The 26,870-nt window shown below is 37.0% G+C and overlaps 1 protein-coding gene across 8 annotated transcripts in view; it reads left to right on the top strand.

Annotated features, from left to right (window-relative positions):
• Window positions 1-26,870, top strand: part of VEPH1 (ventricular zone expressed PH domain containing 1) — a 244,302-nt gene that overhangs the window by 36,657 nt on the left and 180,775 nt on the right. For all 8 annotated transcript variants that reach the window (XM_073023493.1, XM_008008592.3, XM_008008589.3 and 5 more), the window contains 2 exons: window positions 4,812-5,027; window positions 15,788-15,962. In XM_073023493.1, the coding sequence (XP_072879594.1) occupies window positions 5,010-5,027; window positions 15,788-15,962 (193 nt within the window). In that variant the 5' untranslated portion in view covers window positions 4,812-5,009. The remainder of the gene's footprint in view (window positions 1-4,811; window positions 5,028-15,787; window positions 15,963-26,870) is intronic.

Consider the following 26,870-nt stretch of genomic DNA (forward strand, 5'->3'; position numbering starts at 1 on the left):
CTTAGAAAATGATTTAGAAAATGTAAAAATAGGCTGGACATGGTGGCTCACACTTATAACCCTAGCACTTTGGAAAGCCAAGGTGGGGAGGATCACCTGAGCGTAGGAGTTCAAGACTAGCCAGGGAAAAATAACGAGACTCCATCTCTACAAAAAATAAAAATAAAAATAAAAAATTTAAATTAGCTGGGAATGGTGGCATGCACCTGTAATCCCAGCTACTCAGGAGGCTGGGATAGGAGGAACCCTTGAGCCCAGGAAGGTGAGGCTGCAGTGAGCCATGGCACCACTGCATTCCAGCCTGGGTGGCAGAGAGAACCTGTCTGGAAAAAAACCAAAAATTAAAAATTAGAAAATCTAAAATAAAAAGGTGCAAAATTAAACAATGATTTACTTGACTATAAAACACATGTGAATAATTCAAATTAAAGCAAATCATTTTGATGTTTACCACAAAACCATATCACATATTCAAACCTAATATATAGGCTATTTCTTTTTTTTTTTTTTAACATACCATGCCAGATTCGCAGATAAAGCACAGAAAATGATCCTTTGACACAGAAAATCAATGCTCAGTCAAAACTAATCCTCTTTGCTTAAAATTGTGAGAAACAGTTTGCCCACTCATTTGCTAAGGCAGGGCCCTCTGTTCTCAAGTGAAGACCAGTGAGGTCTACATGTAGCTCCACTATGCTTAAATTGTTGATTATGATAGAATCGTTTGGACCCAGACGATGATCAAGGACTTCTGTATACCCTATATACTAGGCATATTTTTTACTATTAAGAATCGTTGAATAATGCTACGAAATTGTTTCCTAGAAAGTTATATAGAGTTAACGACTCATTTGATACAATATAGGCTATAAAAGAAATTTTAAAAATAAGAATAAAATAGGCAACTGATATGAGGAAAATGTAAACCAAAAGGAACAGGGATCATATTCTTTAGTCAGATAAGAAAAAAATTCATGCCAGAAGCATTCAGTAAAATAAAGGCACTTTATTTTTTTAATGGATTCAGTTCACAAGAGTTATAAAGATTAAGAATATCTTTATGTTAAATTACATAGCAATAACATTCACAAAAGAAAAACTCCAGGAGATACCAGTAAAAACAGATAGACACGTTAGTTGCAGGAAATGTTAATTCACTTCTGTTGGGCCACTGTAAGGTCAAATAATAAGTAAGATTATAGAGAGCTTAAATCTTCCAAAATCCTTTTATGGAATTAGCATAAAATTAACATGAAACCTGACCAAATATTGATGCGAAAAATTTTAAATAAAATATTAAAAACAGAATTTAGCAGCACATTAAAAAATTATTTCCCAAGATCCAGTACAACACGTTCCAGGAATGCAAAGTTAACTAATGTTGAGAAATTTGTTTCTGTAATTTATCATATTGATAGATCTAAGGACAAAAATATTTGATATATCTATAGATGCTAAAAAGGCATTTAATGAAATTCACAATTTATTCTTTACTTAAAAATAAACTCAATAAAATAGCAATAGATTGATACCTCTTTAATATTGTAAATTATAATGTTATAAAATCTTTCACCCAAAAAGCCAGCATAATGCTTACTAGGGAAATTAAATCAAATATATAAACTTTGAAAATGGAAAGTGATGCATTCTATATGATGATTTAAAACATTTACTGTATTTTTTTTTTTTTTTTGGTTTTGACCATAAAATTTTATGCCAAAAATCAAGAACCAAAACTAGGAACTAAGCTAGCATTCTTGTTCTAATTACTTTTATGTGAACTAGCATAGACTATTCTAGCCAACATAATAAGTCGCGGGATATATAAAATATATAGATCTCAGAAAGGCTGCATAAAACACAAAAATCTTTCTAGAAAACCCAAGATGATGAATTGAAAATTTATCATGATTAAGTATAGTTAAGCTAAACAGCAAGTTACAAAATAAATACAAAAAGCAGGACATGGTGGCTCAAGCCTTTAATCCCAGCACTTTGGGAGGCTGAGGTGGGCAGATCACAAGGTCAAGGGATCAAGACCATCCTGACTAATGTGGTGAAACCCCGTCTCTACTGAAAATACAAAAAATTAGCCGGGCGTGGTGGCACGCTCCTGTAATCCCAGCTACTTGGGAGGCTGAGGCAGGAGAATTGCTTGAATCCCAGAGGCGGAGGTTGCAGTGAGCCGAGATTGCACCACTGCACTCCAGCCTGGGTGACAGAGTGAGACTCCATCTAAAAAACAAAACGAAACAAAACAAAAAAACCCAATAAGTTCATTTAATCAGCAAAAACTAATTAAAAGTTCTAATGAGAAAAAAATATTTTGTTAACAACAACAACAAAAAGACAAAATACACTAGGAAACACAGTTAAAAATTTGTGAAGCTCAATAGCAAAGACATGGAGTCAACCTAAACGCTCATCAATGGTACACTGGATAAAGAAAATGTGGTATATATACAGCATGGAATATTACACAACCATAAAAAAGAACGAGATCATGTTCTTCGTAGGAACATGGAGTCGGAGGCTATTATCCTTAGCAAATGAATGCAGGAACAGAAAAACAAATACTGCATGTTGTCACTTTAAGTGGGAGCTAAATGATAAGAACACATGGACCCATAGAGGGGAGCAACACACACTGGGGCCTATCAGAGGATGGATGGTGGGAGGAAGAAGAGAATCAGAAAAAATAACTAATGAGTACTAGGCATAATACTTGGGTGACAAAATAACTTGTAAAACAAACTCCCATGATGTGAGTTTACCGAAATAGCAAACTTGCACATGTACCCCTGAACTTAAAATAAAAGTTTAAAAAAATTTCTGAAGCTTACATAGAGAAAGTTGCAAAATTAGCATTGTAAAATAATTGAGAAATGACAGACAGAAAAGACAGCCCTGAAACAGAATCTGATGTATTTAAAACAATTACTAGGAAATGAATTATTCACTAAATGGTAGCAGGAAGATTAAGTTAGCTATTTAGAAGAAAATGTACATGTCTACTTATTTCCATAAATACCAGATAGATTTAAGAGCTAACAAATGGTTAAAAGATAAATTTCTAGAGTAATAAATGTTGAGTGTTTTGTGAAGTTCTTTTTAATCTGGAAAAAAGTAGAGATGATTTTTATTCAACTTTTGAATAAGGAAAACTTGAAGTTAAACAAAAATCTGTTACAGAAATCACACAGAAAGAAAGGAGAATGTGTGGATGACATCTGCATGTGCTTAGAATGCCTCTGTGAAAACATAAGGATTTGCTGAGCCTGGCTCCCACTGAGGAAGGGGACTGGGATGGATGAGGAACAGGACTGACAGGGAGATTAACTTTTCACTGTAAACCCTTTCTTTGCATCTTTTGAATTTTTGTACCATGTTTATGTATTACCTTTCAAAAACAATGTAAACAACTTAAGTTTCCGATTTAGAAAAGGAAAAACAATGAGGCCCCCCAAATTTACAAATTTAATTACTTAAAATCTTAGGATGTCGTTGAATAGCAGCAAAAAAAAAAAAAATGAAACATGGAGATATATTTGCAGCCAAATGTCAAATGTTCACTTATTATCCTTAATAGAAAAATATATTGTACCAAAGAAGGTTAAAAAAAAAAATGAGGTCACCTAAAGAAAAATATACATAAGGTACAGTGGGTAGTTCCCAAAGGAGAAAATACAAACAGCCCATAAACACAGAAGCATTCAACCTCACTTTTGGGCAAAGAAATTCCTAAGCAAAATAGCAGTAAGATACTGTTTCTCACTAACAAATTAGAAATATTATAAATACTCTGTTCTTGTAAGTGTACAATAAGATCATGCTATTACCCAGCTAGAGGGAGTTCAAATTCGTAAAACCTTTCTGGAACATAGTTCAGCATACCTAATTTGAGCCTTAAAAATGTTCCTGTCCTTTGTCTCAGAAATTTTCACTTCTGGAGGCTCTAGTATATAAATAATTTGCAATGTAGAGAGAGCTTCATGCACAAGATGTTTACTGCCCTATTAGTTATAAGCAACAGCAACAGAAAATTGTTACAACTGAAGTTTGGTGTAGTGCCGAAAAACCCCGTCGTTTCCCATCTCTAATCTCACATGATGATGTCAGGCTCTAAATACTTTCCTGCTCTATAATGTTTTCAGTTTTGTGAGTCCACCATGTGAAGTTCACAGTCAGACCAATTTTCCAAATTAATGCAATGGGCCTGTTTTTAACATTTAGATGTTTTGGAGGTCCCATTATTTCTCAGTAAAGATGATCAGGTATTTGAGGGAGAATTAAAACAGGGAAATGGAGGAAAACCTGGTTGGGGAGAGCTAAAATGGGTTTTGTAGTTATCTGAGTTGAAAAGGGAGAGATGAAATGATGTGTTCCATTATGTCCAGAAAGAGGGAGAAAACTAATGAGGGGAAATTGAAGGGTAATTTGAAACGTTTCACAAAAGTTGCTGAAATGTCAGAGTAAAAAGTAACCCCTGCCCTGTAATGGACTTAGAAACCGAAATAGTCTAAAGATTAAACCCACTTGCAAATGAATAGTTAAGCGCCTGTGGATTCTCAGGGATCCCTGTCTAAGGGTGATAGTAGAACCTGCTCCATTTTAGCATGTTGGAGTATCTGCCTCTTCCACAAGATTAGGATCTCCAAGGAAGAAAGCCTTTACTGTATTAGGCTTAACACCCTCAGCCCTTGGCACACAGCCTGGTGCACCCATTTTCTAAATGACTGAGTTAGTATTTTGTCCTTTGAAGGATAACTTTCTAGAGTATTATTTAATATGAAGATTTTCTTTCCAAACAGGATTACCAAACCAATAACAATGACCAGGCAGTAGTTGAAATCTGTATCACAAGAATCACAACAGCCATCAGAGAGACTGAATCTATTGAAAAGCATGCAAAGGCCCTTGTGGGGCTCTGGGACTCCTGCTTGGAACATAACCTGAGACCTTTCGGGAAAGATGAAGACACTCCTCATGCAAAAATTGCATCTGATATCATGAGTTGCATTTTACAGGTATGTCAGTGTTCAACATCAGGCTATTTGATACTGAGTTGGCAGCCTAGGTGAACCCGTGATATCTCTGAACCAAGAGCCAATGTTTCTGTAGCATTTAGATACTGTAAAAAGACACCACAAGCCATCAATAGCTAACCTGGGAGGGCTGGTAATTAATAAACTGAGAAAGTTCTATAGAGTCCCTGCTACATGCAAGACACACTGTAGGGAATTCAAGTGATACCACTGCAAGCCTCTAATCTGTTTGGAGAGTATACATATACAAAATTAAGAATAAAGCAATATGTGCCAAGACCCACAGGAAGAGTACTAAAAAATTCAGAAGAGGAGATCTCTTTCATCCAGGGAGAACACAGTAGAAGCAGAAAATGAACTGAGGGGCAGTGAGCTCAGGGTGTAGCAGGGAAAGCGACTAAGTCATTTCAGACATATTTCTATACGTATTGAGAATTTTTCTTGATGGTATTTGCCTGTTCTGACCACAGTTAATTCTTTCCTATGGTGTAAATGTGAATTTGGAGTTTTGGCTCAGCCACTAATGAGTTGTGTAACACTGCAATGTTGGACAAGTCACTTAAATTCTTAAGCCACAGGGTCCTCCTTGTGAAGTGCACGTTAAATGACATTGTCTATGACAAATTTACCAACCAGACATGATGATAGGTGTTTCTCAAGAAAGAATTTTATGATCAAATAAGCTGGGAAACAATTTATGTTTTCCCTTTTGAGTGATCACAATGTTTCATGGCACATTAAAGTTTCTGTAAAGTGCTGCAATAAAGAAAGCTGGTTAACCTTGTTTAGGCCAGCATTTTCCAGTCTGATTTCACCATGGAATCTCCTTTCTCCTCCCCACTCCCAACACAACACTGTGAAAATCCCTCAGAACCTGTGTTCCACTGAGCACAGGTCAGGAAATTCTGGTTGTGTTAAAATGCTTAGCAGTGCATGTGGCAGCTGATATAAGCGTCCTTTATTCTTCTTCCTTTTTTTCCCACAGTTGTTAATGATTAACTGGATCATATTATACCTCGTCTGCTCAGTCTAGGAATTGATCAACTGAACGAAAGACCCATACTGTGTCTCCTTCATCCCCAGGGTTAAGGGTAGGTGGGGAGAAAATGAGGATTGCAGCAAAATTAACAAAAGATGAATAGTCCTTGATAGAACACCAAAGACCCAAATGCGTTTGCTCTTCATTGATTATCTCGGGATATTATTGATATATATCAGAAACATAGTTTATTTCACTCCAATATGCACTTTAACAGACATCCAGACAATTTAGCCATCCTATCCCTCTCCCCCTGCAGGTTCAAAACCACTGGTCTTTAGGGCAGCACTATCCAATAGAAATCTAATATAAGCCAAACAGAAGCCAAAGATGTAATTTTAAATGTTTTTGTCCCAGGGTAAGTGGGGGAACAGTGGTGAAGAGGGAGAAAAAGAATACAAATATATTTATTACCACTGAACTGTACACATAAAAATTTTAAAGATGGTAAATTATATGTGTATATTTTGTCTCAATTAAAAAATTAAAAAGAAAAAATTATAGTAGCCACTTAAGTAAAAATAAAGATGAAATTGATTTTGATAATATATTTCCTCAATCCATTGTATCCAAAATAGTGTCATTTCAACATGCAATCAATATAACAATTTTTAAAATTTATTCATTTTATTATCATTATTATTATTATTATTATTTTGAGATGGAGTCTCACTGTGTCGCCCAGGCTGGAATGCAGTGGCGTGATGATCTCAGCTCACTGCAACCTCCGCCTCCCAGGTTCAGGCGATTCTCCTGCCTCAGCCTCCCAAGTAGCTGGGACTACAGGTGCCTGCCACCATGCCTGGCTAATTTTTGTATATTTTTAGTAGAGAAGGGTTTTCACCATATTGGCCAGGCTGACCTTGAACTCCTGACCTTGTGATTCATCATTTTTTTACACAATTCTTACATATCTGATGTGCATTTTAGTGCCTCACTAAATGGACTAGTCACACTTCAGATGCTCAAGAGCATCCCATGGTCAGTGGCTCCTGTGTTAACACAGTTTTAGAATAATCAGAGAAAGTTTTCTGGGTGGAGATCGTGTTAAGACGGCTTATGAGCAGTTAGCAGGAATTTCATTAGATAGGCTAATTAGAGTGAGAAGACAGTCTACATAGGAAAACAGCTTGTGCAAAAGTACAGATTTGTGAAATAAGACCAAGATCAGAGAATTGTAAGCATGATACCTTTCCAAAATGCCCATGATTCTAACATTTATGTTAGATGGGATGTTTTATTCTGTGTAAAGCATTATGTCTCCTACTTAAAGGGGATGGGATATGGTGTAGGGAATTAAATGCTTTTGAGAAATTGAAATGCTCAACTCACTGATGAATAAGACTTAGTGTAAATGAGTTTGTAAGATTGTTGAGAGCAGGGTTCTGAGGTCAAGAGCTGATATTTTGGGAAGCAAAAGAGAAAACGACTGAAGACTAGTAGGCTCCTTGGTTAAGAGGGACAAGTCAGGCAGAGAAGTGGGTAAGTCTAGCCTGTAGGGCCAGTGTAGGGATGGGGTGTTCATGGTAGGCCCTCAGAAGGAGGCAGAAGCCACTAAAATGGAAAGCATGAAGGCCTAAAGGCAAACTTGCTTTCAGTAAAGTTCAGCATCTTGTCCTGCCCACCCCTAGGGGTCCCAGAAAGGCAGCCCCAGGAATCAAAGGCAAAGCTGTGGTCATAGCATTTATATTTAGCTTTCATCAGATTTTAAAGGGAAGTTTTTGGCTTGCAGTAAACACTGAAAGGATGATTTTGGTATTACTTGTAATTTAGGTTCCTGTGGGAAATGTGTAGAAATCCAAATGACTCATTTTCTTCTTTTTTTTTTTTTCAGTAAAATGAAACAATAGACCAACTTTCAAAAGTTAGACACTCAGCATTTTTAGCTTTACACAAAATGGAAGGAAAACAAACAACAAAAAATGAGTGATTCCCTCTCCACCCATCCCATCTCCCCAGATAAGCAACCCAGGGTCTTACTATCTGATCAGGCAGAGGCCCAGTCATTTCTTCTTCCCGAACCCTTGGCCATTTCATTTGATTTCTTTTTTTCTGGCCACTTCACTGTCATTTTAAGCTAAATGTGTACACACACACACACACACACACACACACACACACACTTTTCTTTTTGTCCCCCAGATTTCCTCTTGTCGGTCTACCCTCAAACCTACTTCAGGCGACCATTCCTTTTCCTCTTTTAGTTGGTAATTATACTTCTTTTCTTGGTCCCCAAATTTGTGAACTTGCCACATTTACCTTAAAATAGCTTTCAAAATTCCAGAACTCACCTTCTACTCTTTCCTTAATACAAAATCACTACATATATGGGGCGTGCACTTGTGAATTTGTTTTTTGGCTTTGGGCCATATGTTTCTACACATCCTGTGTCCTTACACAAGTCTCTCAACTTATGTATAAAATAGAGAATTGAATCAGATCACCTTCCATGTCATCTCCCAGTCAGAAATTCTGACTCCCTGAGGAGACTCTAAGAATAGAATAGCAAAGAGCTTTAGAGCTTGAGGCTTCTATGTCATTTGGATCTTGGTCTTACTAAGAGGAGAGATTAGCAAGGTATTTTCTCTCTCTCAATTTCTGTTCTGCCATCTCTAAAGTTGGGATAACAATACCTCCTGCTCGGGACTGTTATGAAGGTTAAAAATGATACTGCATATACAGTGTTTACATAGTACAATCGCTACATAGTAAGTACTCAATAGAAATAGTGGTTTGTAGCTAGCAAATTAATCCAGGCTTGCACAGCAATGAAAACGGGCATCCAGCTGGTTCCATTCAAGACATCAAACTATTGGAGTTTAGTACTTCTCATTGGTGGTGGCAGGTACATGTGAAGAGGATCTTTTATTACAAAAGCAATCTCTATCTGTGCTCTAGCCACTATATGGAAGTACCTAATTCAAAGCACAGCTTACCTAGAGTTAACAGCTTCCTGTAACCCTCTGACCAGATATCTACATGGAGTTGGCCATCCCCACCCCCCCATTTTTTTGCTCCTAGAAAAATCCTGAAAAACAATATACCCATACAATGTGTATTACATTAAAGGTTAAAAACAAACTTGACAAACTTGATTAAAATTAAAATGTACCTCAAGGACATTATAATGATTGACATAGCTGCTGTTCTAGAATGAAATTCTAGAGAATTGACAGGTCAACCGTCATGAAGCCTGGCAGCCAATGCCTGGGTTTATCCTCACTCTACTGCAGTCACAGCCTCTTCCCCAGCCAAATCACTTAGCAGAGCCATTGCCATGTATTTAATCAGCTCCACATTTCATCTTCCCTGCATCTCTGCTACCACTGTTGATGACTACATGAAGAGGGAAATAACCAAAGCAGGGTAAGAGGGGTAATAGAAATAATCTCCAGATCTGCTGCTGGAAAATCCGAAAGTGTCTACTTTTCCCTCTTTATAGAAGGACCCGCTGTTCCTTCTCCTTGATGCCACACAGTCTTCTCAGTTCTTCTTCCCCAGTCAATGCAATATGAAGGTTTAAACTCTGCCCTTGCTGGTGTTGCATGTGAAGTGCCTCAGACAGTGGAGGGCATTTCCTTCACAACTCTTAGAGATGGGACTGCTTATGCCAATCTAGCAGTTGATTCAGGAGGCAATCCCAGCTCCACTCTGTACCTAGTGTGGTCTTGGGAAAATTAATCTTTCTGGGCCTTAATTGCCTCATATGTAAAATGCAGATATTAAGAGAAGCTGCCTCATGAGTTTGCTGTGAAAAGTAAATTAATAAACTTTAAATAATAGACAAAATATTTAGAACATAGGGAATTGGTATCATCATCATTATCACTATCTAGGAGACTAACACTATCATTATTTGGGTGACTAAAATAACACTCGATGCTTTCTAACAAACTATTGATTTAATTATGTGTTATAGCCACTTTTTAAATATCCTGTCTCTCCTTTCCCCAAATTATAAGCTCTTTTATTCACTGAAGTAATCCCAGCACATAGAATAGTGCCTGGCATATAGTAGGTGCTCAAATAATATTTGCTGAATGGTTGAGTGAAGGGGCTTAGGAGACATGGCTACCCTCTGGCTTTCATATCAGCTACATTTCTCTCCAGAGTAGGCTTCAGTACCTAATGCCCAGATAGTGGCATGAAATGGGAGGAGACTGGGATGTACACTCCCAGGTTCCTGAGACCTGCTCCCTGTTACCTGCCAGAAAATATGCTGGGAAAACTTAGGCTTGTGTGCCAATTAGATTTTACATATAGCTATACTGGGAAGAATGAACCATTTTATATGTAAATCCAAAATTGGTTTAGCTTTGATTGATAATGCTTGATGAATAATCAAGGAACCCTATTTTAATAAATGAGGTTTAATATTTCTTGAGCTTAATCAATTGTTATGGTTCTTACTTGAATTCAAGGCCTAAGAGCCAAAGAGCTTTTTAGTTGCTATTGCCTCAGATAGATATCTTTCCTACTTAGCTTTATGCTTCTCAATTTTAAAACACTGGGAAACATTCCCAAAGTGCATTTTCAAAGGGACAGTTTCCACCAAAGTTCAAATTGGTGCTAATCTAGTTTAGAAATATAATTCTTGGCACCATAGAACAAAGCTCTCTTGTTTAACCTCTACAGCTAGATATAATTGTCCCCACAAGAAAGTCTATTTCTATGCTGCACTTCACTGAATTTGTTCCCTCAGCACCAAACTGTAAGATGATATTCATCCAACATGCTCACATCTGCACTGAGAAACAAGGTCTGTCATAGGCTCTGGCATTATCGGCTGCTGTTAAAGTCATTTGTTTGTAAAACTGTAATCATAGAGCTTTCTCTGCATGCATGCCATTAGCATTTCTGTGACCCAAATAATTCTAGAGATGAAATAATTTCATGGGCTTGAGATCTCCTGCATTACCAACTCCTTTTGCTGCCCTTGAAAGTGAAGCTCAGCCACTGGATGTTGTTTGGTACCTGTTAGGTCCATGGGACCCTTGTTTGTCCAGGCTCATCTTAGCCCCCCAGCCCTTTGCCCAGGGCTTCTTGATACACCAGAAACTGTCTAGACACTGTCTAGTGATTCAGAGCCTTTTGTAGCAGTTTCTTGGTGTTTGTATGAACTATTTGCTCTTTGCTTGTTTCACTTTTTTGTCATATGAAAGATATCCAGTTGCCGTGCTAGGAAAAAAAAATGAGTGTGTTAATTAAAAAAAAAAAGACATATTTTGGGGGGATTTTATATACTTTACTTGGAACCACTTCAGAGACTTGAATGGCTGGCCACTAATTTTCTCTAGAACATCTAGAATTGTAAAAAAGGATATGATCAAATTGGTTGAGATCACCTGTTTTTCATTATTACTGGTGAGTGCTAACTCACCCCAAGGTTTACGTAACATCAGTTACTGGGAATACTGATTTCCATTGATCTTTCACTATTTCTGTCTGTGTTCACAGAAGGTAAGGAACACTTCCCAGTTAATGCATTCAAAAAAAAAAAAAATTGACAATTTTGGTGTCTCAGCAAGTTACAAGTACACGTGCTTGAAGACGCATTCCTCTGATGGAAGATGTGTGTCTCTCTATCTGCAAGTTGTTCTTGGTGAAAGACCCAGAGTAGATAAAATAAACTTAGGCGTGGAGTTCTTGGTTGGAAAGTTTTGAGAATAATTGTGTCATTGTGTTCAACCCTCAAAGCTGGGACAAGGATGATAGGGACAAGGATGTGTCATCTAAAAGTTGAACTAGCAAAAACCTACATGCAAGGAAGAGATTGGCTGCCTATAGGAGCAACCCAAGAAATTGCATAGGTGAGACTGAGATGTTTGAGGAATAACCAGTGCTCTAATAAGTAACTTTTTTGGATGTAAGTCAAGGGAGCAGGGACAGAATATAATTGAGAAAAAATGACCAAATCAATTAGCTTTTCTAAACACCAGATGTTTGATCAGTATGTTAACAAAAAGAGGATGCTCAATGTTGTGTCATTATTTTGGCATGTTTGTCCAGCACCACTAGGAAAAATAATGAATCTGATGAAAGGAAACTTCCAATGACCAGAGAAAGGGATTCAGTTACGGGACAGGAGTCTTCTTTTAATCAGGTTTCACCAAGGTCTACATGAAATATCCCTCAGGATCTCTCTCTGCTCTGATCTCATTTTGTGCCCATGAATGAACATTCTAGTTTCTAATCTGTCTCCTAGGTATCCTGCAAATGTGAAAGGGATAGCCTAGGTCTGACCTATGAAAGCCTCTCACTGGTGTTGAGTACACTGGCATGCCTGGTTATGTACCAGCCTTTTGGAAATCCTTTGGTGTGAGTTAGCCTTAGTGGATCCAAACAATTTTTTGTGTTCCAACCAAGCACATGCCCTGACTTCTAAAGCTGAGGACTAACCCCTGAGGAAGGGAGCAGCCAGCCTCTCAGAGAGGTCTCAAAGCTCATCGTATCAGTCAGATCAGGCCCAATTAAATTCACTGGGAGGGAAGACAATCTAAACAGAGGCATTCAGGAAAGTCATCAGAGGACACTGGCTATGGGCTATGGTTCTGATAACTTCCATGATGTTAAGAACTCTAGGATGGGTAGGACAGAGGCCTACTGAGAGGAACTGCTATATAGACACATGATTTATCGCCAAAGAATAGCATCAGAGTTTTCAACACAACTGACTTAGTGGGGTATCAGGTTAGGTTGTGGAATACCTGTTTTCTCTGCCCAGTGGTCATATTAACTCCTGAGTCTGGAAAATGGATGGAACTGCAGGAATGGATTAAAGATTTATCAGTTCCGTTTTTGTTTCTAGTGACTGGGGAGGCAGAAACGCTTAAGTGCAAGAGATTTAATTGGCTCATTTAAAAAACTTTAGGAATATAACTGGCCTCAGGCACAGCCGAAGGCATTGGGCTTAAATGGTATTATCAGGATCTGGTCTCTCAGATAGAACCGTTTCCTTGAGTCTCATACAGTTTGTCTCCTACTGAGGTCACAAGATGATGGCAACTACTTTTGATCCTCCCTTCTCAAATACTCAAATACTTTAAATACAGCGGGAGAGAGAATCTCTTTCATAGAGCCATTTCATGGCTCCTTAATTATAATTTGGTAACTTGTCCATCCTTGAACCAGGGAAATATGATTCTTTCATTGGTCAGTGTCTGAGTCACTTGATCATCTTTAAGACAAAGGTAGAGATACCTTCATTAGAAGCACCTGGACAGTTTCACAGAGAAGAATTAGGGTAGAGTCTCCAGAAGAAAGATAAATGTATATTGGGCAGGAGTGTAAAAGGCTGATGATATGGAGATCAGAGAAAAATCATAGAATGATATTTTCTGTGACTTCAGGAAAGATTTTTGGACTGGATATCAAGATATGAATGTTATCACTCCCAAAACTCATTAGCTCTTTAAGGAACATACATTTGAGTGCCTCACGTATCCCATAATATTTATTTTACCTGATTCCCATACTCAGTGTGAATAGACAAGTCATCTTCCTGACATTGTCACCACCATTATTATACTCTTGGCTGCATTGACTGCACCACTGTGTGTCATTGTCCTTCGTAGAACCCTAAGACAAGAGTTGTTTATATAATGCATGTGAACAATATGCAATCCTGTATTCATACTAACTTTTGAATCTATTTAAAAGAATAGCTAAAATCTGAAATTAGATAACTGTGCTTTTGTGATATGAAAAGAGGTCATATCATATCTTGATGAATTTTCTCCAAATACAACCCTGTAATCAGAACCCAGACCAAAATTAAAAATTAATGAAACTGAGCATATTTTCATGTTTTGGGGCTTTATTTTGTAAAGTGTCTGCTTAAGTCCTGCTTATTTTTCTATTTGATTGCCTGTCTTCTTTTTCTTGTGGATTGGAAGAGTGTGTGTGTGTGTATATATATATATTATACATATAAAAAATAATACTTTTATATTTATAACATATTATATATAATATTATACACACACACACACACACACACACACACACACACATATTTATCCAAAGGTTTACTAGTACCTAGAACATATTATAGATATCTTCTTTCATTCTTTGGATTATCTTTTTACTTTTTAAATTGTATCTCTTAATGACTAGAAGTTCTTGATTTTATCCACTTTATGACTTTTTTATTGTTAATTTTTGAGTTAGTTTAAGGAAGTATTTGTCTACTCTGAGGCCATCAAGATGTTCTCCTGGGTTGTCTTCTCTGTCTTGTTTTATTTTTCACCTTTAGATCTGCAATCTATCTGAAATTGATTTTAGTTACGGCAGATACAGGGGTGGAGATATGTTTTTCCCCCATGTAAATATCTCATTGACCCAACTGCCCCATTTCTATTGCTCAGGAGTTGTATGTATCAATGACAATTTTTATCTCATGTCCTTTCTTTTGTCCTTATTGTAGGATTTGAATGTATAAAGGCAGAATTCTACATTTCATTCTAAGAATATAATTTTCTCTTTAAGCCACAGGGAAAGTTAAAGAATGAAAGCGGTCCTGGCTTTGCATTGTATTAATCAGGATACAAGCTCAGTTACAAAACAAAGATCTAAATATTTTAACAGTGGGTTAAGCAACACAGAACGTTGTCTCTCATCAAATAATGCAAGAGTAGGAGTCCAGGACTATTTCTCCCAAACACACTGTGCACCGCACAGTTTTTTTTTTTTTCTACAGTTAGTCTGAGAGGTGGGGTTGATGGCCAGGGGCAGTGAATATGTACCATTCATTTTTAAGAAAACAATCCGTTGACCAAAATGTTATGTGGTAGAAAAAAAAAAAAAGAAAACAATTTGTATTTTCTAAATATTATTCCTTAATTTGGTAACTAAATGCTAATAGGACTACTTTATATGTAAGGATATTTATATTCAGTCACAAAGTAAATCAAGAAGAGAATTATTTTAGGATCCAGAATACCTTTAGGTTTTAATCTTACGTTCATTTATTTTTTTCCCTCTGAATCTAATTAGCTGAAACTTTAATTTTTAAGATAGATATAGTCAAAAAGCAACTTGTTCAACATTCCTTAGGTTTTTTTCTCAAGTGTAAATCTGACAAGTGATTCCTGTCATCAGTGGCCCCCGATTACCCTAAAGATCAATTCCAAATTTCTCAGCCTGGTATGCTGGGCCTTTCATTATCATGCCCCTGTTTACCTACCCCGTCTCTCCCCTCACCTCCTACTCCCATTTCCTCACACATACCACATTCCAGCCATCCTGAGCTATTTACAACCCCCCAATGCCATCAGGTACTCCTTCACCTCGGTCTCTGCACACCTACTCTTCCTTCTTTCTGTCTACTCCCTGCCTTGCCAGCACCCAGCCATCTTTTATTCATCCATGAGGTCCCAACTAAGACATTACCTCCTCCAGGAAGTCTTTCTTGACATTCCCCAAAACTGAATTGAGTGCTCCTTCTCTGCTGTCTTAGCACCCTGCCTTTTGCCCATCTCGGCTGTCATCAGTTTATGCTGTTAACAGCCTGTTTGTCTTTAGGTCTCTTAAACAAAACCAGGAGTTCCCAGAATTCCCAAATACAATATAAACAGGGCAAGGCCTGTGTTTTCACAGCTGTACTCTGGGAGCTTCATCCAATAAATATTTTTTGAATGAGTGAATGAATGAATAAATGAATAATGAGTCACTTATTATTTGTGGCTTTCTTATATTTCCTCAGAATTACAACCGACCCCCAGTGATGGCATTAGCCATCCCCATTGCAGTGAAATTCCTCCACAGAGGCAACAAGGAACTGTGCAGGAATATGTCTAACTACCTGTCTCTGGCTGCAATTACCAAGGCAGATCTCCTGGCTGATCACACGGAAGTTATAGTAAAGAGCATACTCCAAGGTATGGTGCAAAAGCTGAGCTTGGGGACATGTTTTAGGAGACATTTAAAAGTATTTTCATGAAGCATTTGTGGTTTGTGGGAAGCAAGACCTAGAGTATTAGAAGCAAGTTAATTTCTGTTTTGCTGCTAGTTGACTTGTGAACATGCAAAAGGTTACTTAATCTGGCTGTCTGTGTCCCTTCCCAAGGCAGATGAATTACTTAGACTCAGTAAAAGAATTGTAAGCTTTCTTCCAAATCTGTGTTTCTCAGTTTGAAGAACTGCATTTTCCATGCTTCTGGTCACCTGTTCAACTACCAACTGTGGAGATCTTATCTCTGTGTACTGAGTGGAACTTGTCACTCAGTGGGATATGAAAAACCTGTCTTCATTTGGTTCCCAAAGCAAGAAATGTCTTTTTTTAGATAAAATACATCAGAAAATGTGTAATGACTTCTTAAATGTGAACGTGATTTGGGAACGATAACAAGCATAAATGCTAGCATAAAAAGCCAAGTAGTACACCTCTGTTAATTGTTACAACATTTGAATGAATGAGAAGCTCAAATTAGTTCACGCAAAATATTCTCCTTGTCTTCTTTTATTTTCTTTGGTGTCAGACCAATCAAAAAACATGTTTTTGAATTTGGAGTCAGAGAACAATATATGATATTAATTGATGTGCATCCAAATGTCCCCAGTTCTCATTAATAAAGATACATGAGGTCCATGAGTATCTCAGCCCACAGTTTACCGCCATTAACCCACCACATGATAAGGTTGATCATCAACCCTCTGTAAAGTGCTCACAGTCCAAATAATTCTTAGGGTCCCCAAGGGTGTCCTATGTGTGCTGTCTTCCCAAGGTATCCAGACCAATCCCCAAGCCCATGCTGCTATTCTGTCCATGCTTCCTGGCATAGCATGGTGGGGTGCTGTCCTCTTCCACCATGTGAGCCCAGCAGACCCTAAGACCACTGCCATGCAGGTCCCAGGAATGGACTCCACTCCTGGGAACTCCATGCTACCCTGCCAGTGATGGCAGCCTTTGTGCTGAACCACCTGAAGCTTCAGTAACTACTAAGTCCTTAGCCCAGTAATTCAATGTGGCAGCCAGTGGCAGGATGAGAAAAAACACTTACTAGCCTTTCTCCTTAGTGTTGCACCTTGGTAGAGAGGCCCCAGAGCAGTGCCAAAATGAGTTGCCATGTTTGCAGTAAAATAGATGGTTTTTCAGTAGAACAGAATAGAGAACCCAGAAATAAAGCTGCACACCTAGAGCCATCTGATCTTTGACAAATTCAACAAAAATAATCAATGGGGGAAGGACTCCCTATTCAACAAATGGTGCTAGGATAACTGGCTATCTATATGCAGAGGAATAAAACTGGACAATTATCACCATATACAAAAATTAACTCAAAATGGATTAAAGACTTCAATGCAAGTCCTCAAGGAAACTATAAAAGTCCTCAAGGAAAACCTAGGAAATACCCTTCTTGACAACAGCCTTGGCAATAAATTTATGACTAAGTCCTTAAAAGCAATTAGGACAAAAACAAAAATTGACAAGTGGGACCTAATTGAACTAGAGAGCTTCTAGACAGCAGAACAAATTATTATCAACAGAGTAAACAGACAACCTACATAATGGGAGAAAATTTTTGCAAACTATGCATCTGAGAAAGGTCTAATATCCAAAATCTATACGGAGCTTAAGCAATTCAACAAGCAAGAAACAAATAACCCCATTAAAAAGTGGAAATCAAAAAGTTAGACAGATCTCAATTTAACAACCTAGCGGTGTAACTAAGAGAACCAAGAGAACCAAGAGGAAACCAACTCCAAAGCTAGCAGAAGACAAGAAATAACCAAAATCAGAGCTGAAATGGAGGAGATTAAGACACACAAAAAATGTAAAAGATCAACAAATCCAGGAGCTAGCTAGACTGCTAGCTAGACTAATAAAGAAGGTAATAGAGAAGCTCCAAATATATATAACCAGAAACAACAAAGGGATATTACTATGGACCCCACAGAAATACAAACAACCATCAGAAGATATTATGAACACCTCTATACACATAAACTAGAAAATCTAGAGGAAATTAGTAAATTCCTGGGCACATACACCCTTAAGACCTAACCAGTAAGAAATTGAGTCCCTGAACAGACCAGTAATGAGCTCTGAAATTGAATCAGTAATAAATAGCCTACCAATCACAATAAGCCCAGGACCAGACAGATTCACAGTTGAATTCTACCAGATGTACAAAGAAGAGCTGGTAGAATCAAAATTGAGGGAGAAAGAATCCTCCCTAACACATTCTATAAGGCCAGCATCATCCTGATAGCAAAATCTGGTAGAGGCACAACATAAAAAGAAAACTTGAAGCCAATATCCTTGAACATTGATGCAAAAATTCTCAATAAAATACTGGCAAAACAAATCCAGCAGCACATCAAAAAGCTTATCGACCATGGTCAAGTAGGCTTTATCCCTGGGATGCAAGGTTGGTTGAACATATGCAAATCAATAAATGTGATTCATCACATAAACAGAACTAAAGACAAAAACCAATAGATACAGATAAGGCTTTTGATAAAATTCAATACCCCTCTATGTTAAGAACTCCCAATAATCTGGGTATTGAAGAAAGATACCTCAAAATAGTAAGAGCCATCAATGGCAAACCCACAGGCAACATCATACTGAATGGGCAAAAGCTAGAAACATTACCACTGAAAACTGACACAAGACAAGGACGCCCTCTCTCACCACTCCTATTCACCATAGTATTGGAAGTCCTGGCCAGAGCAATCATGAAAGAGAAAGAAATATAGCACATCCAAATAGGAAGAGAGGAAGTCAAACTATCCCTATTTGCAAATGACATGATCCTATATCTAGAAAATGCCATAGTTTCAGCCCAAAAGCTCCTTAAGCTGATAAACAACTGTAGCAAAGTCTCAGGATACAAAAATCAGTGTACAAAAATCACTAGCACTCCCACATACCACCTGTAGCCACACTAAGAGCCAAATCAGTAATGCAATCCCATTTACAAGTGCCACACACACACACAGATAAAATACCTAGGAATCCAGCTAACTAGGGAGGTGAAAGATCTCTATAAGGAGAACTACAAAACTCTCCTCAAAGAAGTCAGAGATGACAGAAACAAATGGAAAAATATTCTATACTCATGGATAGGAAGAAACAATATCATTAGAATGGCCATGCTGCCCAAAGCAATTTATAGATTCAATACTATTCCTATTAAACTACTAATGACATTCATCACAGAACTAGAAAAAATATTTTAAAATTCGTATGAAATCAAAAAAGAGCCTGAATAGCCAAGGCAATCCTAAGCAAAAAGAACAAACCTGGAGGCATGACACTATCTGACTTCAAACTGACTTCAAATAGGGGTACACTAAGCAAAACAGCATGGTACGGGTACAAACACACACACATAGACCAATAGAACAGAGTAGAGAACCCAGAAATAAGGCTACACATCTACAACTATCTAATCTCTGAAAAAGCTGACAAAGCAAGCAATGGGGAAAGGACTACCTATTCAATAAATGGTGCTGGGATAACTGCCTAGTCATATGCAAGATTAAAACTGGACCCCTTCCTTATACCACATACAAAAATTAACTTAAGATGGATTAAATACTTAAATTTAAAACCCAAAACTACAAAAACGCTGGAAGACAACCTAGGCAACACCATTCTGGACATAGGAATGCGCAAAAATCTCATGAAGAAGATACCAAAAGCAATTGCAACAAAAGCAACTGCAACAAAAGCAAAAATTGACAAATAGGATCTAATTAAACTAAAGAGCTTCTGCACAGCAAAACTATCAATAGAGCGAACAAATAATCTAGAGGATGAAAGGAAATATTTGCAAAGTATGCATCTGACAAAGGTCTAATATCCAACATCTGTAAGAAACTTAAAGAAATTTACAAGAAAAAAAAAATTACAAAGTGGGCAAAGGACATGAAAAGACACATTTCGAAAGAAGACATACGTGCAGTCAACAATCATGAAAAAAACTCAACATTACTGATCATTAGAGAAATGCAAATCAAAACCACAATGAGAGACTATCTCACACCAGTGTATTATTAAAAATTAACAGATGTTGGCAAGGTTGTGGAGAAAAAGGAATGCTTATACACTGTTAGTGGTGGTTGGTCCTCAAAAACCTAAAAACAGAACTACTATTCAATTCAACAATCCCATTACTGGGTATATGCCCAAAGAAATATAAATTGTTCCATCATAAAGACACATGCACACATATGTTCATTACAGCACTATTCACATTAGCAAAGACATAGAATCAACCTAAAATGACCATCAATCATAGACTGGCTAAAGAAAATGTGATACCTATACACCATGGAAAACTATGCAGTCATAAAAAAGAATAAGATTATGTCCTTTGCAGGAATGTGGATGGAGTCAGAGACCATTATCCTTAGCAAGCTAACACAGGAACAGGAAACCAAATACCAGATGTTGTCACTTACAAGTGGGAGCTAAATTATGACAATACCTGGACACATAGAGAGGAACAAAAGATACTGGGGCCTATTGGAGGGTGAAGGGTGAGAGGAGGGAGAGGATCAAGAAAAGTAACTAATGGGTACTGGGCTTAATACCTAGGTAACAAAATAATCTGTACAACAAACCCTCATAACATAAGTTTACCTATATAAAAAAACTGCGAACGTACCCCTGAACTTAAAGAAAAAAAAGGGGGCAAAGGACCTGAACAGACACTTCTCAAAAGAAGACATAAAAGCAGCCAACAAATATAGGAAAACATGCTCCATATCACTAATCATCAGAGAAATGTAAATCAAAATCACGGTGAGATACCATCTCATACCAGTCTGAATGGCTATTATTAAAAATTCAAAAAACAATAGATGTTGGCAAGGCTGCGGAGAAAAGAGAATGCTTATGCACTATTTGTGGGAGTGCCCATTAGTTCAGCCACTGTGAAAAGCAGTTTGGCGATTTCTCAAAGAAGTTAAAATAGAACTATTATTTGACCCAGCAATTCCACTACTGGGTATATATACCCAAAGGAAAATAAATCCTTCTACCAAAAAGACACATGCACTCATATCTTCATTGCAACACTATTTACAATAGCAAAGGCATGGAATTAACCTAGGTGCCCATCAACAGTGGACTGGATGAAGAAAATGTGGTACATATACACCAAGGAATACTATGCTATCATAAATAAGAACAAAATCATGTCCTTTGCAGCAACATAGATGCAGCTAGAGGCCTTTATCCTAAGCAAATTAATGCAGAAACCAGACACCACATGTTCTCACTTGTAAGTGGGAACTAATCATTGGGTACATGTGGACATAAAGATGGGAATGATAGACACTGGGGTACTGAGAGAGGGCTAGGAAGTGGGGAGCAAGGATAGAAAAACTACTTATTGGGTACTGTGCTCACTAACTGTGTGATGGGTTCAATTGTACCCCAAACCTCAGCATCATGCAATATAGCCTTTAAGAAACCTGCACATGTTTCCTTGACTCTAAAAGTTGAAAAACTAAAATAAAATAGATTATTGTTTTATCTAAAGCTGTCTTTCCTTCCCCTGGGCTTAACTATTCACCCAGGAGTTGTAGTTACCAACAAATTAATACTTTAATTCTCAAAATGCCTATTTCCTTCCAAGAACTAAAGTTTTGTTCCTAACTTAAGTTCATTGTACCAGACATTCCTAAGGTGGGTTCTTAGTACCATTCCAAGACTTCTGACCAGCCACTCTAATGGTCTGCTAGGTATGTCTGAACTCCAGCATGACAGTGGAAGTTTATCACTCAACCTGTGCTTCCCTCTAAAGATTTGTCATTAATAATACTAGTCAATATTTTCATTTCCAATTTCTTTTGGCCACAGGATTAAATCGCCAATTTCACTTTATATGTAATATTAAATTTGCTTAAAGCCCAGAAAAGCAATTATTTTTTTTTCAACACCTTGGCTACATTTTTGAAACAGATTTTGTAGGAATTTAAAACATTTATGCACACCACACATTTTAAAACCATGATAGTCAGACTTGCAAGTAACAGATTTATGAAAAAAAAAAAAAAAGAATTAGCCCTTTATTGGTGCCAAGAACTTAGCTCATCTATGGGTTTTTAAAAAATCCTTTTTCGATGACAACGAAATCTTTGAAACACGAAGTAGACTTTCTAAATTCACTGCAAGCATTTGAAATAAACAATTTGGTTTATTTGATCTGGCACTATGAAAATTATCATAAAATGAATGGTAATTTGACCTATAAAAGGTTGGGGCTACCTATTTCAGGGTTTGGAGTTTTAAGACTGATGTGACTATAAAACTCCATTATCACTCACATAAGCCCGTCAAACTTTAAATTGCAAAGCAGAAGGGATCTTGCTGTCTCTGATTAGTAAGTTTTCTGCTCTGCAATTCTTTGTCTTACATCCCCTACCAAATGGCCTGAGGAGTCATCATGGGATTTCTTTTTTCATTACTTATAGTTTTTCTCCTCTTTAGGTCTTCTTTGCCTTTCAGTACACTAATGCTTATTTTCCCATATTTCTACTTCTATAAAATATATTGAATGGTCATCCATTCAATGATGAAGATAATAATTACAAAAACATTAATAATAGCTACAATGGCTAAAATTTGCTGCATGCGTTTCTGATGTCAGATATTGTATTAAGCCATTTATACCCATTATATCATTCAATACCCACAAGAACCTCATAAAAGAAGTCCTGTTATTATGCCATTTTACCAGTTAGTAGTATTTTAGGTAACAGAAATCTACAGATGTAAATGACTTGATGATGAGGAAGAAGAGAAGGAGAAGGAAGAGGAGGAGAAAGAGGAGCAACAACAACCTCTCCTTGGCACACATACCTGCAAAGTCCATGAGTATACCAGACTTCTCAGATGGTTGATTCAGGGTTCAATGGTATCCCAAAGGTCAATTCTCAGCCCTGCTTCCTCAGGATGGGTTTTACTTTCGTGATTGGTGTAGGCCTCTACATCTTCCAGCTCACATCATCACGAACACCGATTAAGAAAAAGAAAGTTCACATCCATTCTCTTTTTTCTCTTTGATCTGACACAGGCCACATGAACATTTCTGAACCAATCCATCATTATTTCCAGGGGATACTGTACATCAATTGGTCAGTCTTAGGTCATGAGCCACCCTCAAAGCAGGGAATGGGAGTCGGCTGCAGCAAAGCCACATAGATTGGGAGTAGAGGAGGAGTAGATCCCCAAAAGAAACCCAGGACTGTTGCCAACAGTAGGTGAATGAATAGTGGGGAATGAAAGAATACAAATGTCCACATGCCATTTTGTAAGTGAGCAAGCTGAAGCCTAGAGAAGTTAAAAGCAATATTCAAACCCTGACCATTTCACTGTAAAGTCTACTTTCATGATGTAATCTTAGCACCACCAAATACTGGGTTGTATTTTTATTTTCTTAGCCTCTGTTTCCTCACATGTACATATAGATGTTGAGACAATGACATGCAATAATGTCAAAACATAGTCAGCTTTTAATAAATATCCCAGCTAAGGTAGTGATGATGATAATCATACTTGCCTTCCTATATTTGAATCCCTCACTGTTTCCTGTGACAATCCACTTTATCTCTGGACAAAACTGAGTACTAGATGTTTCTTCCTTTTGTTGAATTAGAAGTTCCCCCTTGGGGCCTCCCACTTTTGACTAAGGCCCTTTTCTTGGGCCTAATAAAGCCTAGTTCCTCTTTCACATGACAAACTTTCAAAAACTAGCTCTAACTTTCATATCTCACCACTCCTTCCCTTTGCACTTCCCTCTTTTCCTCCTCAGGCATAATATTCAGTTTCCCTCTCAGTTTGCTCACTCAGCAGATGATGATTTGTTTCTGCATCCATTTGCAAGGTGTACCCAGACCCCTGCTCTGCTTGGCTGCCCTGCCCAGCATGTGCTCTGGTTTCCTTGCCTATGAGGACTAAAATGGATTTATCCTCCCTATTGATACTGTATTTTCCCTAAGGTAACCTAAAATCAAATTCACTTCTTTGTCAATCACACAATCACATCTTTGATTTCTCTTGACTTACATTTGAAATCTCGTAAATTTTATGAGCAGAGCCACTCTGGTCTTCATTTTAAAACACTGATTAAAAAGTTGACCAGATGGGGCCAGGAGACTCTTGTGCTGTGGCGGGGTGTTTGCCTGTTAGACTTGTTTGCTATTATTTCCTTGATCATATTTTTAACAATTGTGTTATATACATCCATTTGCATCCTGTGCCTGATTTCAAACCAAATGCTCTTTTATGCTTATGAGTGAATCGTGAGAGACTTTGTCCAATGGCCTATGTGTTTATCCCTGAAGGCAAATATTTCAATTGTTCTAAGTCAATTGTTGCTACCTCTTGTTATTAATGGTTATATGTAAGTAATGTTTACTTTTACGTTAAATTTAAGTACACATTTATTTTATTCAAATTGTTCGGAGTTATTTTGTCTGTTTTGTATTCTCTGAATTCTCCCGGTAAGTGGTGATTGTAAAAGGTCTTACTTCTTGGAGGAAGGATTAAAGGTATAATTGGAATGTTATCTTAATTCATACTTAAAAGTTAAGGGCATAGAAAACTTGAATATCTCTATACCAAATAAGACAATTGTGTCAGTATTTTAAAATCAACTCACATGCAATAGATTAAAAATAAAAAACATACCAATTAGTTTTACAGGAAAATTATAACAAATATACAAAGAACAGATCATTACAATCTCGTTTAAACTTTCCCAGATAACTGAAACAGAAAAACATTCTCCACCTTATTCTACAGGGCTAGTATAGCCATGATATCAATACCATGATATCAACACGGACAAGGACAGTATGAGAAATAAAAATACAGGCCCATCTTAATTATGAACATAGATGCATAAATTATAAATAAAAATTTTAACAAAATTGACTCTAGCAGTGCTTAAAGTAAATAATAGTTAACATTTACTGAGTGCTTACTATATACCAGGTACTGACTTTTTAACCTATGTAATTCTCTCTCAATATCTTATGAGGGAAAAACTATTGTTAAATCCACTTTATAAATGCATAATGACCTAGCTGAGTTTCTCCCACGAATGCAGGATGGCTTAATATTCGATATAATTCCACATTGCAAAAGACTAAAGAGGAAGAACATCATGTGATTAGTAACAAGTAACTCATAAAATTCAGTACCTGCTTGTTCATGAAAACAAAATTCAAAAATAGTAATTTTGGAGAAAATTCTTAACATGATGAGGAGATATATACATAGATAATGATAGAGCACTATATATAAATATATGTATATATGTTTCATTATATATAGTGAAACAGTAGAAGCATTCATTTAAAGTCAGGAATGAGATGAGGATATTAATCTATCTACTTCTATTTATTGTGGCACTAGAAGCCCTAGCCTAGATAAGAAAAATATATGAAAGCTATAACAATCAGAAAGGAAGGATCAAAACAATAATTTTCTCTAGAAAAATGTGATAATTGTCTATAATAGAACATTTAAATATTCTGGCTGGGTATGGTGGCTTGCACCTGCAATCCCAGAACTTTGGGAGGCCAAGGTGAGAGGATCACTTGAGCTCAGGAGTTCAAGATCAGCCTGGGGAACATAGCAAGACCTCGTTCCTATTAAAAATCAAAGAATTTATCTGGGCTTGGTGGTGTGCACCTGTAGTCTCAACTACTCTGGAGGCTGGAGTGGGAAAATAGCTTGAGCCCAGGAGGTTGAGGCTGCAGCGAGGTATAATTGTGCCACTGTGCTCCAGCCTGGATGACAGGACAAGCCCCTGTCTCAATTAAAAAAAAAAAAAAAAGTAAGTATTCTCCAATCAGTTTTAAGACAAAATAAGAGAAGTTTCAGTAAAGTGCTGGAAGTGAGATCAATTTAGAGAAATTAGTTGTTTTCTTCCATACTGGTCATAATAAATTGAAAATATAAAATTAAAAATATTAAAGTAGAAAAATATACAATACTTACAGGAAAATGTAGCTTTGGAGAATAAAATTATAAAAGTGTATTGAAAGCAATTAAATAAGAGAATGGAGAAATATACCATGTTCACAGATGAGAGAGTTTGATGTGGCAAAGATGTAAATTTTCAATAAATTTAGTGAAATTTTGATAAAATACCAACAGAGGTTTCCATGAAAGATGACAAGCTGATTTTTAAATTTACAAGATTAAGTGAAACAGATAGCCAAGACAGTTTCACAGAAGGAGAAGAAGATGGGAATTGTTGGGGGAGAGGAAGAGGCAGTAATTTCCCTACCAGATATCAATATATTATAAAATTGTAATAATCAAGACAGTGTAGCACTAGTGTAAGATAGGTAAATAACCCATGGAATAGAACAGAGAGGCAAGAAACAAATCCATGCATATGTGGAAACTGTATATATGTTAGGGGAATATTGACAGTAGAGAAGGACAGACTATTCAATAAATGGTTTTGAGACAATTGTCCACATCACAACATGCATAAATTAATAGCAGATGGAATAAAGACCTAAATACATAAAACAAATCTAAGTCTCTTCTTTAGTAAAATTTTAAAAATCTCTCAGCAAACAAGAAATAAAAGGGAGCATCTTTATTCTGATAAAAGGTATCTATTAATACTAAACAACTAAACTAAAATTACACTTATTAGGGAAATATTAATGTTTCCCCTTGAATTAAAAAATAAGGTAAGGATGTCACTTGGTGTATTAGTCCATTTTTATGCTGCTGATAAAGATGTACCTGAGACTGGGCAATTTCCAAAAGAAAGACATTTGTTGGACTCACAGTTCCACGT

This window comes from Chlorocebus sabaeus, chromosome 15, assembly GCF_047675955.1.
Source record: "Chlorocebus sabaeus isolate Y175 chromosome 15, mChlSab1.0.hap1, whole genome shotgun sequence".
In the NCBI taxonomy this organism is placed as follows: Eukaryota; Metazoa; Chordata; class Mammalia; order Primates; family Cercopithecidae; genus Chlorocebus; species Chlorocebus sabaeus.